At 38.7% G+C, this 16,001-nt stretch overlaps 2 protein-coding genes across 12 annotated transcripts in view; one reads left to right on the forward strand and one right to left on the reverse strand.

Annotated features, from left to right (window-relative positions):
* Nucleotides 1-16,001, forward strand: part of dse (dermatan sulfate epimerase) — an 83,973-nt gene that overhangs the window by 36,936 nt on the left and 31,036 nt on the right. For 2 of the 3 annotated variants that reach the window (XM_043684803.1, XM_043684798.1), the window contains one exon: nt 968-1,435. The exons of the other annotated variant lie outside the window; for it this stretch is intronic. In XM_043684803.1, the coding sequence (XP_043540738.1) occupies nt 1,020-1,435 (416 nt within the window). In that variant the 5' untranslated portion in view covers nt 968-1,019. The remainder of the gene's footprint in view (nt 1-967; nt 1,436-16,001) is intronic. 3 annotated transcript variants of the gene reach the window in all.
* The window catches only part of LOC122545963 (trafficking protein particle complex subunit 3-like), a 116,732-nt gene continuing 104,055 nt past the window's right edge, over nt 3,325-16,001 (reverse strand). For 8 of the 9 annotated variants that reach the window (XR_006310665.1, XR_006310668.1, XR_006310666.1 and 5 more), the window contains 2 exons: nt 6,474-6,546; nt 3,325-4,558 (listed from right to left, as the gene is read on the reverse strand). The gene's annotated coding sequence lies outside the window, so the exon portion shown is untranslated. Of the gene's footprint in view, nt 4,559-6,473; nt 6,566-16,001 lie in introns of all 9 variants that reach the window. The other variant, XR_006310676.1, reaches the window with a different exon arrangement.

A 16,001-nucleotide genomic window follows, 5' to 3' on the forward strand; every position in this document is an offset into this window, starting at 1 on the left:
TGAGATGTAGTCTCACCAATGCTTTGCATAACTGCAGCATGATGTCTTTTTACTTTCAATTCCTTTCATGTAAAGGATAACAAATATTGGCTATCTTAATTATGCACTGTATCTTCATACCTTACTGCCAAAGAAACAAACTTCACATTTTCCTGCATTACACACAATCTGCCAAATATCCGTCTGTCTCTGTCCGTCTGTCTCTGTCCGTCTGTCCGTCTGTCTCTGTCCGTCTGTCTCTGTCCGTCTGTCTCTGTCCGTCTGTCTCTGTCCGTCTGTCTATCTGTCTGTCTATCTATCATGTCACAACATACTTTCCTACCTACCATGCCCCTGCACACCACATCTAAGCAATTGTAACACGCCGAGGCAGTTGCACAGACCCTGTGGGACTATACTAACCACATCCTGACAATTATGCATGTTCTGTGTTTTCTGCCAGCCACTTAATTTTCCATCCATGCAAATATGTTACCTCCTACACTGTGACCATTTGTTTTTTGTGATGACCTTTTGACGTGTCACCTTATCAAATTCCTTCTGGAAATCCAAGTGCAGGTCGTTCTGCTAGGACGCATGTTTTATCAATGTGAATGGGCTGTAATGTGATTGATGAATAAGGGACACTGTTTCTAAAGTGTGAACTTTTAAAACATGTTGGCTACAACGCGAGTGCATCGCCAACACTTTAAGTGCTATTTTTATTGCACGATTTTTATATAGCGCAGGATCGCATAAAAATGCAACAATTGCATTATACAAGAACTACCGATGTCGAGTGTCTATAGGTTTCCCTTTTATGCACAGCATATGTTACTCTTTTTGTAGAATATAATCGTGCACCTGACTTCCCTTTTGATATTTTGGGTGACATTGGGACTGTGCTTAATCCTGCCCTCTGCTGACCTCTACACAGAGGGGCTTCTTGTGGCAATTATATTTTGTGACAAGTATTTTTCTTTTGCAGAGTTATTGAAGATGATTTGGTTGGACATCGGTTTTGGTGATTTGGTGCCACAATGAAGACATACACACATGGAATACCAGTCATATTTTTCATAAATCTGTTCTGCTCCCTATTAGCGTACACTGTAAATGAAAAATCTGGTGGTAGCATCCACTTTATGAATGGAAATTATGACGGTCATCCCATGCTGTACTTTAGTAAAAGTGATGTGGAGGATCTGCGACTCAAGGCGAGAAGTACTCACCGGAATATTGCGAACAGGATTTGGGATGCAGGGCAAATCATGCTATCTAGTCCAGGGGAGTACCTGCCTCCCTGGGATCCAAAACATTTTAGTGCTCACTGGAATGAAATCTACGGCAACAATCTGGGAGTACTGGCTATGTTCTGTGTACTGTTTCCTGAAAGAACAGATGCCATGGAGTTTGCAATGGACTACATGGAGAGGATGGCATCTCAGCCTAGTTGGTAGATTTTTGTCTTGTTTTTCTAAAGCATGCCTTTCTGCCTTTGGGAGATTTTTTATTGTTCTGTTTTTATTTTGTGCATGTACACAAACAACGCAGCTTTAATACCATTTAATCTGCTGGTACAGTGCACTTTTAATTGTATTCCCTGCATAGCATATATATAAGGACAAAAAAATCAGTATTGTCAAAATGTGGCAGTAGTTTTGAGTTAACATCTGCTTATTCTTTATTCACATATTTAATGTTTCCTTTAATTCTGAATTACCACAGATCATTCATTAATTGGGTAGAAAGGAAGATGGTTGTAGGGTTTCAGATTTCCTGGATTGTTCTGAAACCACCAGGTATTAAAGATGAATTTACAAATTGCCACTGAGCACCTGGGAGAAAAATCATAGGGGCATTAGAGTTTTTTTATTTGCTTTTATCTCTTATGTAAATTAGTCAAAAATGTTTGAAGAGAAAATTGGCTGACTGTTGTGAAGAATCAACCAGTTGGGTAATGAAATGTTTGGTTCTCTTACAATTAATATGGGATGCTGGTGTTTCAACTAATGTGTTTAATGGTTGCCACAAACTAAAATGAAAGCAGATAAGCAGAGGATGAGCTCTATGACTATGGCAGCACTAACTAAATACATTTCTCTATAAATTCATAATGATATTGCAAATAGAATCATTTGCATTTACAAGTTGCCCACTATACATTGTCAGCTAAGAAAACTGTTATTCATTCATAAGACTGTGTTAATTCTAGTTTGTACCACTTTCATCAGTCACTGTACAAACATTTTTGTCCAACATCTCCAAAGTATTCAGGACTTTTAATGACAAGCAGGAAAGTTGTTATTATCAGTTTGTCCAATATTTTGACACCACCTTCCATGAGAATGGTCATTCCTATAGAGAGTGCTTGATCAGAGCAAGGTGCTCATCTTTCAGGTTCATTGTCTCTTGTTGGTTTAGTGGCTTCCAGACCTGGTTGAGTTGTTAGTGCTAGATTTGTTTTCAGGCAAAAGATGCTTTGTGTTCTGTAGTACCAATATATTCTTAGCAACAAGCTTGCATAGATATGTGGACTTCAGTAAGGTGTTCGACAAGGTTCCCCATGGGAGACTGGTTAGCGAGGTTAGATCTCATGGAATACAGGGAGAACTAGCCATTTGGATGTAGAATTGGCTCGAAGGTAAAAGACAAATTTATATAAATGATTTGAATGTGAGTACAGGAGGTATAGTTGGTACGTTTACAGATGACACAAAAAATCTGGAGGTGTAGTGGACAGCAAAGAAAGTTACCTCTGATTACAACTGGACTGTGATCAGATGGGCCAATGGGCTGAGAAGTGGCAGGTGGAGTTTAATTTAGAGAAATGCAAGGTGCTGCATTTTGGGAAAGCAAATCTTAGCAGGACTTATACACTTAATAGTAGGTCCTAGGGAGTGTTGCTGAACAGAGAGACCTTGGAGTGCAGATTCATAGCTCCTTGAAAGTGGAGTCGCAGGTAGATAGGATAGTGAAGAAGGCATGTGGTATGCTTTCCTTTATTGATCAGAGCATTGAGTACAGGAGTTGGGAGGTCATATTGCAGCTGTACAGGACATTGGTTAGGCTACTTTTGGAATATTGCATTCAATTCTGGTCTCCTTCCTATTGGAAGGATGTTGTGAAACTTGAAAGGGTTCAGAAAAGATTTACGAGGATGTTGCCAGGGTTGTAGGATTTGAGCTATAGGGAGAGGTTGAACAGGCTGGGGCTGTTTTCCCTAGTGTCGGAGGCTGAGGGATGACCTTATGATGTATATAAAATCATGAGGGACGTGGATAGGGTAAATAGACAAGGTATTGTCCCTGAGATGGGGAAAGTCTAGAACCAGAGGGCATAGGTTTAGGGTGAGAGGGGTGCTGGCAGGTGGGATTGATTTGGAATATCTGGTCAGCATGGACAAGTTGGACTGAGGGGTCGGTTATTGATGGTAGTCATGACTTCAGTATTTCCACGGACAATAACTGTTTTCTGCATTTCCCAAGATTCACTTGAAGAGAGAAAGGAAAATTTAAGACAGTTCAGTTGTTGGTGTTTTTTGTAATGATTTTTAAGATTATTGATGTTTGTCTTTTCTCAAAGTTATATTATGTTTGAAAAAAGACAAAATCAATAGACAGTTTATATCTCTAAAATACAGAAGCATGTTGGTCAGAAAGGATTTCTTCAAAATAAGTTGTAAAAATTTGTGATATTTTATGGGAACAGAATCATATATTCAATCTAAATGTGTGATTAATGGCTTGGAATGTAAGATGTTGAAAGTAACTCTGAAATACTACCTCAAGTTTAATTCATAGCATTAGCACAAAAGGGGATAGAGTAAGGTTGTTAAATAGTAAATTTTAGAAAGTTCAGTTGGAATATACATCAGCTATGTTAAAGGAGACAAAATCATTGTTATTTAAGAAGTAGTTAGATGCTATAATGGTGGAGTTTTCAACCTGTTTTCGAATGAGATGCAATGGACTACACAATTCTCCCCATTTTTAATTTATTTTGAGTGTATCTATTGCCTCAGTATGGTAGTGTCACTTTAGAATAGTTGACCCACACCATTGTATTTTAATCGGTATTAAATTAATTTTAAAATAGGAATTACAAGCCTCCACCCATTTCAATTCCGGATCTGTACAGTTGTTAGAATATCAACTTTTGTTGAATCACTTCTGAATTTAAGATGAGACCAGTTTGTATATTTGAAGGAACACTGAGTCTTTGCAATGGGCACTTTTGTTACTACTTTAATTACTTACTTTTAGTGTATCTGAATTGTAAATGACAGGTGTAGAAAATGTGACAGGTGCTGAACATAAAACCTTATTCTCTCTAGATATAAGGGATTATACATGACAAAAAAAAAATCACATTCTTCTACACAGAAGCAAGTATAACATGAGCACTCATGTTAAGCAGCCAAGAATCTTGTATTTGAACCACAGTGTTCCCTGTACAATCTGTACAGACGATTCAGCATTGTGTTTTTGCATGCTTGGTGGTGGCACTTGAATGACAGAGTCAGAGGCATTGGGTAACCAGGTGTGTCATTGCATCGTTTTTTTCCTTCCGTTTTTGTCTAGAAAGCAAAAAAGTGAGAGAGCTAACCAGTGAGTCATTTCCTTCCTTTGTAAGAAGAGAAGAACCATACCAAGAGAATTTCATAGATTCTGAGAGAGTTTTACAAGTCCTTCCATCCTTTTGAGAGACATTTTTCTTCCCATTCCAACAAGTGATACGTTTTTAGTCTGTAATTAATTGTGTCTTAATCTAGACTATGTTTAATCTTAAGAGCACAATGCAATCGTGTCCGAAATGTTCATAGATAGGAGCCAAATGTAATAAATTCATTCAAGCAAAATATTTATGAACTAAGCTTACCTCACTGGTGCATCCATATGTTTTATTTCTTGTTCTAGTTCCTACTCTGAGCTGCAAGTATAGTTTCAGATACTCTTAACTCCAAACTAATGAAAGTTGTTACTGAGTGACTGAAGCATACAGGTTAGAAAGCAGCCAGACTGGATCAGTACTGGAGAAACTCAACAGGTCTAGCAGCATCTGTGGAGAGAAAAACAGTTAGCACTTCAAGTCCAGTGACCCTTCATCAGAGTTGCAGGGAGCTGGAAAATGGTGGTATTTCAAAAGAAATAAAAGATTCCAATTCTATCTGATGTCTCCTTTTAATTTTCAGAGCAGCAGATAATGGAAATAAATACAGCCATTCTGACTCACTCACCACTTCAAAGTTATGGGCTGCTTTTCTTTATTCTTTCTGCTTTTTATTTACATCTCTACTGACAGTGATTGATATTGAGGGGGGGGGGGGAAGGAGTCAGTCTCATAGATGGAGACAATGCCAAAGAGAGAAAGGAGAAGCAGACAAGGGGGGTTGCTGATAAGTCAGAGAGAGATCACTGCTGAATGATGCTAATGGGGAGTGTGACTAACTGAAAATGGGTTGTATATGCTGGGAGAAATCCATACAGAATATGAGGGTGGGCAACAAACTGGAGGAGGGTGTTCATGTTCTAAAATTATTAAACTCAATGTTGAGTCCTGAAGGCTGTAAGGGACTTCAACAGAAGATGAGATGTTGTTCATCCAGCTTGCGTTGAGCTTTTCTGGAGTACTGCAATAGCCCTGAGGCAGAGATATTATAGAATCCCTACAGTGTGGAACCAGGCCATTTTGGCCCAACAAGTCCACACCAAGCCTCTGAAGAATAACACACTCTGATCAAGGTACCATAGTACTCTATATTTCCCCTTACTAATGCACCTAACATACACATCCCTGAACACTATGGGCAATTTAGCTCGGCCAGTTCACTTAACCTGCACATCTTTTTGACTGTGGGAGGAAACCGGAGCACCTGGAGGAAAGCCACACAGACAATGTGCAAGGTCCACAAAGACAGTTGCCCGAGACTGGAATTGAACCTGGGTACCTGGCACTGTGAGGCAGCAGTGCTAACCACTGTGCCACATATTAGCATGGGAACATGGTGGTGTGTTAAATGGGAGACAACTGGGAATTGGTGATCTGCGATTTCCCCCAGGTCCTATTCTGTATGGGCTGTTTCCAGCACAGCCAACCCATTTTCAACTATTCACACTCCTCATTAACATCCATTCAGCACTTATCTCTCTCCAACTTATCATCAGCGATTATTTTGCCTGCTTCTCTTTTCTCTCTCTCTCTCTCTCTCTCTGTCTCTCTCTCTGTGTTTGTGTTTGAGCAAGGTCCCCATCCAATCAACTCACTACTCCTTTGCCCTACCCTTCCCCATATTTATCGACATAAAAGCACCATTTCCCAAATGTTTTCAGTTCTGACAAAGGATCACTGGACTTGGAACATTAACTCTGTTTCTATCTCCACAGATGCTGCCAGGCCTGCTGAGTTTCTCTCTTTGCTTTTATTTCCGATCTCCAGCATTAGTAGTTATTTTATTTTGTTTCAGGTTTGACAAGATGATTGTTATGGCTTACCTCAATATTTCCTTTGAGAGGGGGATAGCTGGGGAATGCCAAGGTGCCTGATCCTGATAGTGACCCAGAAAGCCTGTTGGAAATATACATGACTGAAATTTGAGCATTATTATAATGTTCATAGCAACAATAACTTTCATAATATCTTCCATGGAATAAATTTCAATGAGATGCATCATGGGAGTGTTAAAGAGAAAATTAAACTCTGAGCCATATAAGGTAAACAGGGCAAACAGCTGAAAGTTTTGTAAAACAAGTCGGTTTTAAGAGGTGATGTAAAGGAAAAGAAGAGAGTTAGAGAGTCTTAGAACTTTACGGAGGGAAATTTGGAGCTTAGCATTTGCAGGCACAGAAACCACTGGTTGAACAAATAAAGTCAAACCTGTTCAGGCAGCCAGAATTATCAAAGTGAAGATAACTGTTGTTAAGGCTGAAAAGATTAGAAAGATAGGTGGCTTTGAGGCCAGATTGGATTTAAAAACATAAAGCAATAAAATTGTAAAATAAATGCATTGCTTCAGCAGGAGTCGGTGGAGATCAGAAAGCACAATCCCGATTAGTGAATGTAACTTATTGCACATAAGGACAAGGCAACAGAGTTTTAGAATTCCTCAATGTTATGAAATGAAGTATGCAGGAATAGTTTATTCTGGAACTAACTAAGACAGGAATGAGGATTCCAGCAGCAGATGAGCTAATGTGGAGTCAGTGTGGTGATGTTAAATGAGTAGGAAGTGGTGGTCTTAGTGATTGGAATCACATCTCTGGTTCAGCTATGACATTGTGGTTGCATTCTAGTTTATTCTTAGACAGTTGCCAGGAAAGGGGATAGAGTCAATGAACCAGTGTTTGGAGGTGAGACTGAAATCAGTGACTATACTCTTCCTGATATTTAGCTTAAAGAAATTTCTGCTCATCCAGTATTGGATGTCAGGTAAGCTTTCTGATAATTTAGTATTAATGGAGGAGTCAAGGCATTGTTAGTGAGATGGAGCTGGGTATCATTATTGCATTGGTGTAAATTAGTTCCATGTTTTTGATGTTGCTGAGAGGCAGCATGTATATGACAAATAGGAGAGAGCTAAGGATTGCTTCTTAATGTGACACCAGAGGTTGTTTGTGCGTGAACAGGGACAAAGCCAATGAAATTGATACTTTGGCTGTGATTAGCTAGATAATAGAACCAGCCAAGTGCAGTCCCATTCAGCTGGACAACAGTGAAGAAGCATTCGCCAAAGGTGTGATCGCCATATCAAATTCTGTAGTCCGGTAAAGGGCAAGAAGCAATAGTTTCCCAATATCACAATGTGACTATATTGCATTGTTGACAGCTATTATTGTTCAGGTTTACATATGAAGGAGGGGGTGGGGAGCAAGACTGTGCAACAGTGACCCAGTGCTGTGTTAAAAGCAGGATTTTAATGAGCATGTGGTAGGGGGGAAGAGGAATTGGAATTAAAGCAATGTTTGGTAAATGATCTATTTACATTTTTTAATATTTAATTTAGGGGATTTGGACTTCATTGGCAGGGCCAGTATTTGTTGCCCAACCTCAATTGCCCTCGAGTAGGTGGTGGTGGTGGTGGTGATCTACTATAGTCTACTTAATGTGATATACTCAGTGCTATTAGGGAGGGAATTTCTGGATTTTGGCTCAATGCCAGTGCCTTGAAGATGGTGGGCAGATTTTGGGGAGTCAGGAGGTGAGGTAATCCCTGCAAAATTCCTAGCCTCTGATCTGTTCTTTTAGCCACAGTATTTGTAGGGCTAGTCCAGTTCAATTCCTCCTCAATGATTAACCCCAGGATGTTAATAGTGGGGTTTCAGTGATAGTAAAGCAATGGTTGTCAAATGTTGATGGGTTAGATTCTCTCTTGTTGGAGATGGTCATTGCCTGACACACTTGTGTGGTATGAATGTTACTTGCCACTTGGCAGCCCAAGCCTGGATATTGTCCAGTTTTTTTTTGCATATGGACATGAGCTGCTTCAGTATTCTAGGATCTGTGAAAGGTGCTGAACATTATCCATGTATATCTGACTTCTAAGCTTATGATGGAGCTGAAGTAGATTAGTCTTGAGATACTAGATTTAGATTTAGATTTTTTTTTTAGGTTACTTAGTGTGGAAACAGGCCCTTCGGCCCAACAAGTCTACACCGACCCATTCCCCTACATTTCCCCCCTTTATCTAACACTATGGCAACTTAGCAAGGCCAATTCACCTAACCTGCACATCTTTGGACTGTGGGAGGAAACCGGAGAACCAGGAGAAAACCCACGCAGACACTGGTAGAAAGTACAAACTACTCTGAGGAATTCTCAGAGATTTTAAAAGAGCTGGGATAACTGGCTTCCAGCAACCACAATGCTTTTTAAAATGGGCAGTGTTTTCAAAAGAAAAACAAAGTTTGCAGCACTGTACTTCTTTATTTCTAACTTCACAGCAGAACAATAACATAAATTACACAGAAGGGCATCTTTAGATAACATACTTTACTTATGATGTCTTCTGATGTAAGTAATGCACAGCTCTTACATGCATCTCTCGCTCTCTTCCAAAATAAGTACAATTTCTTCTGGGAAGCCTTTTAATATGGATTTGAACTTTTTTTTTAATAGTGCACGCAAAGAGCTAATTATGTCAGGAAAAAAATAAATTGTGGGTTACAACAAATGTTGTTTTCCTGATACTCTGTGGAAACTATTACTCAATGATCAATTTGATCCTGCTGTAAGACAAAGCAGACATTAAGGCTTTCTTCATTTGATTCACAATCTGGTATATTGCACTGGAAAAGCAGATTAAATTCCTTTTTAGATTGTCTGAAATAATTCTTGGTGTTTATCTTTAGTAAAATCAATGAACCTCTCTGTGTCTACGTCCACTCTGTAACATTACACCCGTGCAAATCAGCAGAGATTGTTCATTGTGAAGGTACTAGTGCCTACAATTCCACAACCTCTGTACAAGGCTCACATAACATGTTGCCTTGTCAATGCCAAGATGAAGGACATCACTAGGCTGGTGAATGTTTGGAGGCAATAAAAGGGGACCAATCATGAATTAGGGTCCATGTCCAAATGATTACCATTGAAAGTATTCAAGGCCAGCAGTCAGACTGGCAGGATCTGCTGAGGAAGTTAAAAAGCTAGACTTACTCCCAGTGCCAAACACAAATACATTGAAAAAAGTTCGATAAAATCATACAGGATGGAGGGTTTCAGATCTGTGACATTGGGACCAAATTTGGCAGGTGGAAGCTGTTGAGAGTTCATGGGTTGAATCTCATCAATACTGGGATCAGTGTGCATGTTAAAGCTTACCTAATATAGCGGGTGAGAGTTAAAATTAATTTGAGAGAGGGGGAGGGGAGCTGGGTGGAAAAATCAGAGAGGAACTACAAAGTGCACCGGCAATGAAGTAAGGCAGATGGTCTGAGAATATGAGGAAACAGATAGGGAGGAAATGCAAAGTGGCTTTTGTGTTTGCAGTCTGTATGTGTGTGGTAAGCTAAGTCGGCACAAGTGCCACATGGGGCTCTGCTATACTGACAATAATAGAAGTATGGGAAGGATTCAGAACTTAACATTGTGCCTATAAGATTCAGGAGAGAATGGTTTTAAAAAAAATAGTTGGTGGCATTGGCCAAGAAAATGTTTAAAGCATTGGAGACAAATTATGTAGTTGAAAGGTCAAGATATTAACTATTTGGTGAGAATTAAGTTACAATAGAGGAGTATTGAGCTCCCAGGTGCATACTATTGATACACAAATCATGAGGCAAATAGCAAATTACCAGGCACATTCTATAAAGATGTGAGAACTGTAGAGTAATGACGATGGATTTTGTCAATTATCCTGATATAAATTAGGATAGTAACAGGAATAAAAGGTAGTAACAATTGCTGTTCCTGGGCTGAATCACCAACTAGTGGATAACCCATTCTTTAACCTTTTCATGCAAAAGACTGTAATACGTTTGACAATTCATTCAGATTTCATATTTGTCAAAAATAAATGAATCAACACCTGAATCAACTAATATCAACTGAAAGACCTGAATCAACCTTGCAATTGGAACTGAACAATGTGTAGACTTGAAGAGGAATTGTGATGATGGCTTTGTCAAAGCTTCCAGGGTTCCTTCTATCTTTTGCTTCATTCTCTCTTTAAGCAAAACATGGCATTTTGTTTTGTTATTCTGTTCCAAATGCAACCCCTCCCTCATATTTTACATCTGCCCATGTTTCAAATAGTTTGCCAAATGGAAATGAGAACCCTCAGTCATATACCTTTTAACACCAGAATTTTGCTTAACATTTATGGTCCTCTCCACCTGAAACCATCCTCTGATGTAAACTATTCTTTGTATGGACTCATGGCACTCCTACCTGTGATAAAAGCCTGTGTTTCTTTCAAGAAGCTTTTCCTAACAGCAATTTTGAGATGAGCTTTTGCAATGTAATTTTTAGAGATATGTTCCATATTATAGTTTTTTCTCAACTAAAACAAGCATAATGAAAAACATATTGACATTCTTGTTGTGGAGAGAGAATAGGGCGGCACGGTGGCACAGTGGTTAGCACTGCTGCCTCACAGCGCCTGAGACCTGTAATAGGGAAGTGGAATTAATTATATAGGTTTGACAGAGGGCTTGCACAGTCATATTGGGCTGAGCGGTTCCTCATAAGCAGAATCATTTTCTGGTATTTACAGATTATCTCTGTTTACTTAGACTTTTAAATTCTTCTGAAATAGTCATCTCAGCTATTTTTATCAACTTTGAGTCTGCAGCTTATGCTTTCTTGGGTTAATTGGCATAAATTTTCTCCTTTGTAGAGTTGACATATACTATTTATTTATATTAAGGCAAAAATCATCAGATGTAACAATACATACCTCTTGGCGTATGAACTGAATATTATCTTTCACACATACCCTTATGCATGATGACTAAATCTTTCAGTAATTGGACTATTTAAATGTCAGTGAGATGTTTGATTTATCCGTCTGGGTGAACATAAAGAGCAGCAGTTATAATCAGGCACACTTAGTTAATCAGTGTAAAACATGCCTCTGTCACTCTTTCAGACAGAGAATTTCAGACCCATCATCTCTGGGTGAAAAAAATGACAACCTGATTATGAATTGTCTGCTAACTGAAATGGATGTTCCTATCCATTCCAGCTATGCTCCTCATAATTTCATATATCTCAAATACATTTCCATTTGGCCATCTATGCTCCAAAGCAATCAATGCGACCTATCTAGGCTTACATTGCTACAATTCTCCATTCCTGATAATATTATTGCAAATCTCCTTTGCACTCTTAGTGTAGTCACATCAGTTTAATAACACAACAACCAAAACTGAAGGCCATTTTCTACTTCATGTTCTACAAACTCCTTTCTACTCTTCTACACTCTACTCAGCTAATAAATGAAAGTAGGCAATTTACTTTTCTGACCATCTCACCTACCTCTTCTGCTACTATCAGGGATCTGTGAACTTGGACTTTTGTAACTTGTTTTCATATAATAGTGTAACGCTTGGAACTTGGTTCCCTGTAATAATGCAACATTGATAATGGTATACAGCCCTATATTAGTGAATTGTATTATTTGACTTAACCGAAATAACTTTAAACTACTCTGACTGTCATTGTCTGTTTCCAACCATGTCTGATTTGCCCTTTTGTTAAAAGTTGGAGGGGAGAATCTATGTGAGGGAATCCCAGTCAAGCACCAAGATCAAGCACTCCCCCAGCATAAGGTGTATTGACATTATTGATTGCCAAACAATTTCAGTCTTGAAATCTGTACTGCTAATCATACTTACTCAAAAAGAAGTTACTCCTCCTTGTAAGGGTTACCAATACCAGGAAAGCACTTCTAATACCAATAGTCCTTACTACTACCAGCAAAGGTTATAAATTTTACACAGTTGACTACATGATGACATATTTGGGACTTGACTATTAAAAAGGGCACAGGACATTTTGGAAAGGTTAAGAAGCTAAGAAGAGGTGGAGTAGCTTTGTTAGTTAATTATGCTATTAGCATTAAAGAGAAAGGAGATCTAAGTACAGGTAACCAGGATGTGGAAATGGTTTGGATAGAGATGGGAAATGATGGAGACCTGAAGTCACTTGTGGGAATAGTGTGCAGGGCCCCTAACAGTAACAAGAATGTCGGGTGAAACAGCCAGGCAGAAATAATAGAAGCTTATCAGAAAGACACACAATAATGGTGGGAGATTTTAAACTGCATGTAGACTGGAAAAATCAGGTAGGCAAAGCTAGCTTAGGTGAGGAGTTCATAGGATATTTTCAGGATTGTTTCTTAGAACAGCATGTTTTGGAGCCAACCAGGGAGGAGGGTATACTAAACATGATCATATGCAACAAGTTAATATTAAGTAACTTGAAAATTAAACTCCTTACACTGAAGTTCCTATCATCAGAACCTGCAGATTTACACATTCAGCTTCAGACAAGATTACTTTAAAAATAACAAGTCATGTATTCAAAAACAGTTTTTTTCTCTTGGAAGATTATGAATCTTTCAAACTCTTCTTGAAAGGGTGATGGAAGCAGAACCTTTGAATATTTTTCAGCCAGAGAGGAAGAGATTCTTGGTAAGCAAGCAGCAGAAAGTTTATCAAGGCTAGTGATGAAATGTGGATTTGAAGTTACAATCAGATCGGCAACAACTTTATTGAATGATGGAGCAGTTCCTTGTTTATAGGTTCTAAATACCACCTTATGCAAAAATATACTCCCTATTCCTAAGCAATAAGATTCACTTAATGTGCTAATTAACAATAGTACTTGCCAATTAATAATCAATTTGCTATGGTTTATGTTTCTTAATTTATAATCAGTAAACAGTCCTACTCCCAATAACTTTGACAACAGTTATTGAGCCTTAATAAAACTCATAGCATCTTACAATTCTAACAAATTTCAAGACTTTGACTAAAACAGATACAGCTGATTTTCAACGGAAATCCCCTGTAGATTAAAAAAAAATCACAGTACATATTTAAATTTGAATGTCTGTCCATTTTATAGTGGAATGTGTAATTCTGCAGAAATGAGGGATACCAGATGCTGTACAGGTTGAAAAGATGATGAAGATGAGTAAACAGAAAATAAACTCTGATTCTTGGAAGCCAAACTGCCCTTCATCAGCCAATAGTTAGAATAATTGATAAGCTGATTAAAGTTGTTTTCAGGAGCAGTGAGAAACTTGAGTGGTTGATGGTTTGTGTGTAATCTCTGTATAAAGGAGCGTGTAGTCAATCATACGTGAAATGATAAGGAATTACTGGAAGGAAATGCAAAGGAAGTACTGGCACTGGAGGGTGTGCAGACAAGGTTCACTGGTTGATTCAGAAATTGAGAGAGTTGGATTATGAGGAGAGATTGAGTAGACTGGGACACTATTCATTGGAATTTAGAAGAATAAGGGGGCATTTTATAGAAACATATTATGAAGGGAATAGATAGGATAGAAGCAGGGAGGTTGTTTCCACTGAAAAGTGAAACTAGAACCAATGGGCATAGCATCAAAATAATTGGAAATGTCAATTTAGGACTGAGTTGAGGAGCAACTTCTTCACCCAAAGGGTTGTGAATCTGTGGAATTCCCTGCCCAATGAAGCAGTTGAGACTACTTCATTGAATGTTTTTAAGGCACACGTAGAATTTTGAAATATAAGGGAGTTCAAGGGTTATGTGAGTGGGCGGGTAAGTGGAGCTGAGCCCATGAAAAGGTCAGCCTTGATCATCTTAAATGGGGGAACAGCCAGATGGCCTACTCCTGCTCCCATTTCTTATGTTCTTATGAACCTGGAAGCCTGTGGATCATATTAAGAATTTCTTAAAAATGTAATCGGAAAGAACAGAGAAATGTACATGAATTTTGGGCAAGCGACTAGACAGTGAATTTTTTTGTTTGACGCTGTTCCTGATGAAATCAAGTAGAATTAGTACCGCAGTGATAATGAAACAATCTTGTAATTATGTGATAGACATAACTCAATCTACAAGAGAGACTAATATTGTCTCTGAATTCACAGATTATAGCTTCATGCTTCACTTCAAACATTTGAGCACATAACCTAAAGAAGGGCTTCTGCCCGAAATGTCGATTCTCCTGCTCCTTGGATGCTGCCTGACCTGCTGCACTTTTCCAGCAACACATTTTTCAGCTCTGATCTCCAGCATCTGCCGTCCTCACTTTCTTCTAGCACATAAACTAGCTTGGCACTTCAAGACACAACTGTGTAAATGCTGGACTTTGAAACTGTGGTCCTTTGGGTGAGGCATCAAACTATAAAGTTCTGTCTACTGTCTCATGGCATTCCTGTGATCTGTTCATCTGATGATGATGATGATTGTGGGACCTTGCTGTATGCACACTTAGCTGCTGTGTTTCCTACATTACAACAAGGGCCAGATTTCAATGTAATTGATTTGATGTGAAGAACATTTGTAGTGTCTTGAGGTTATGAAAGGTGTTTTTTTTAAAAAAATGTACGAATCAGCTCTACTTTTGCAATTAGTTTGGCAACTGACTTTCTTTGGCTAATATTTTCGAATTAACTATAGGGAAAAAAGTACACAGGCAGTGAGTGGGTAGCATCATTCAAGGTTTGCTGTATATGTCATTTGAAAAAGCATACAGCACTTCTTACCTGCTTTCATAAAATTATAGGAGGCAAAGAGGAATGTAAAATACAAACAAAGAAAAAACACTGGAAATACTCAGCAGTTCAGGCAACATCTGTGGAGAGCAATCGAGTTATTGTTTTAGGTCAATGATCATTCATAAAGAAATGTTATACTTAAATTATGTGCAATGGGCCAGTGAAAGCTGTTCGTGAATAATACCTCCTGCATTATTGCTAAGTATTTCTCTCACACATACCACGGATGGTGTGGCAGCTCCCTTTTCAAAGCAGGAACTTGCTGCAGAGAAAGAAAAATGCCTTCCACTTGAGATAACTAGGAAGCATTAAATAATGTAATATGGGTAGATAAGTGTATGCATTGAATTTTTGCTTTGCACAGAGACACATAAGAAATAGACACTTCATTAGTGTATGATTATACAGTGGATGGAAAAGCAGGAGATTATGATTATTTGCTCAGATTCTGGTAAATATAAGATTTATGAGACAGAGTTCAGAAGGTAGGTTTAGAATTTAATACTTTTGAAAAGACAGAGCTGGATGTTAAGGTTAGAACAGTCAATGCCAATTATATAAAACAGCACGGTGGGTCAGTGGTTAGCACTGTTACCTCACAGAACCAGGGAGCCGGGTTCAACTCCAACCTCAGGCAACTGTCTGTGCAGAGGTTTTTTTTTATTGGGTTTGTTTCCCAACAGTGTGGAAACAGGCCCTTCGGCCCAACCAGAGTATTGAGTACAGGAGTTGGGAGGTCATGTTGCCACCGTTGGAATATTGCGTGCAATTCTGGTCTCCTTCCTGTTGGAAAGATGTTGTGAAACTTGAAAG

This window comes from Chiloscyllium plagiosum, chromosome 3 (assembly GCF_004010195.1).
Source record: "Chiloscyllium plagiosum isolate BGI_BamShark_2017 chromosome 3, ASM401019v2, whole genome shotgun sequence".
Classification (NCBI taxonomy): domain Eukaryota; kingdom Metazoa; phylum Chordata; class Chondrichthyes; order Orectolobiformes; family Hemiscylliidae; genus Chiloscyllium; species Chiloscyllium plagiosum.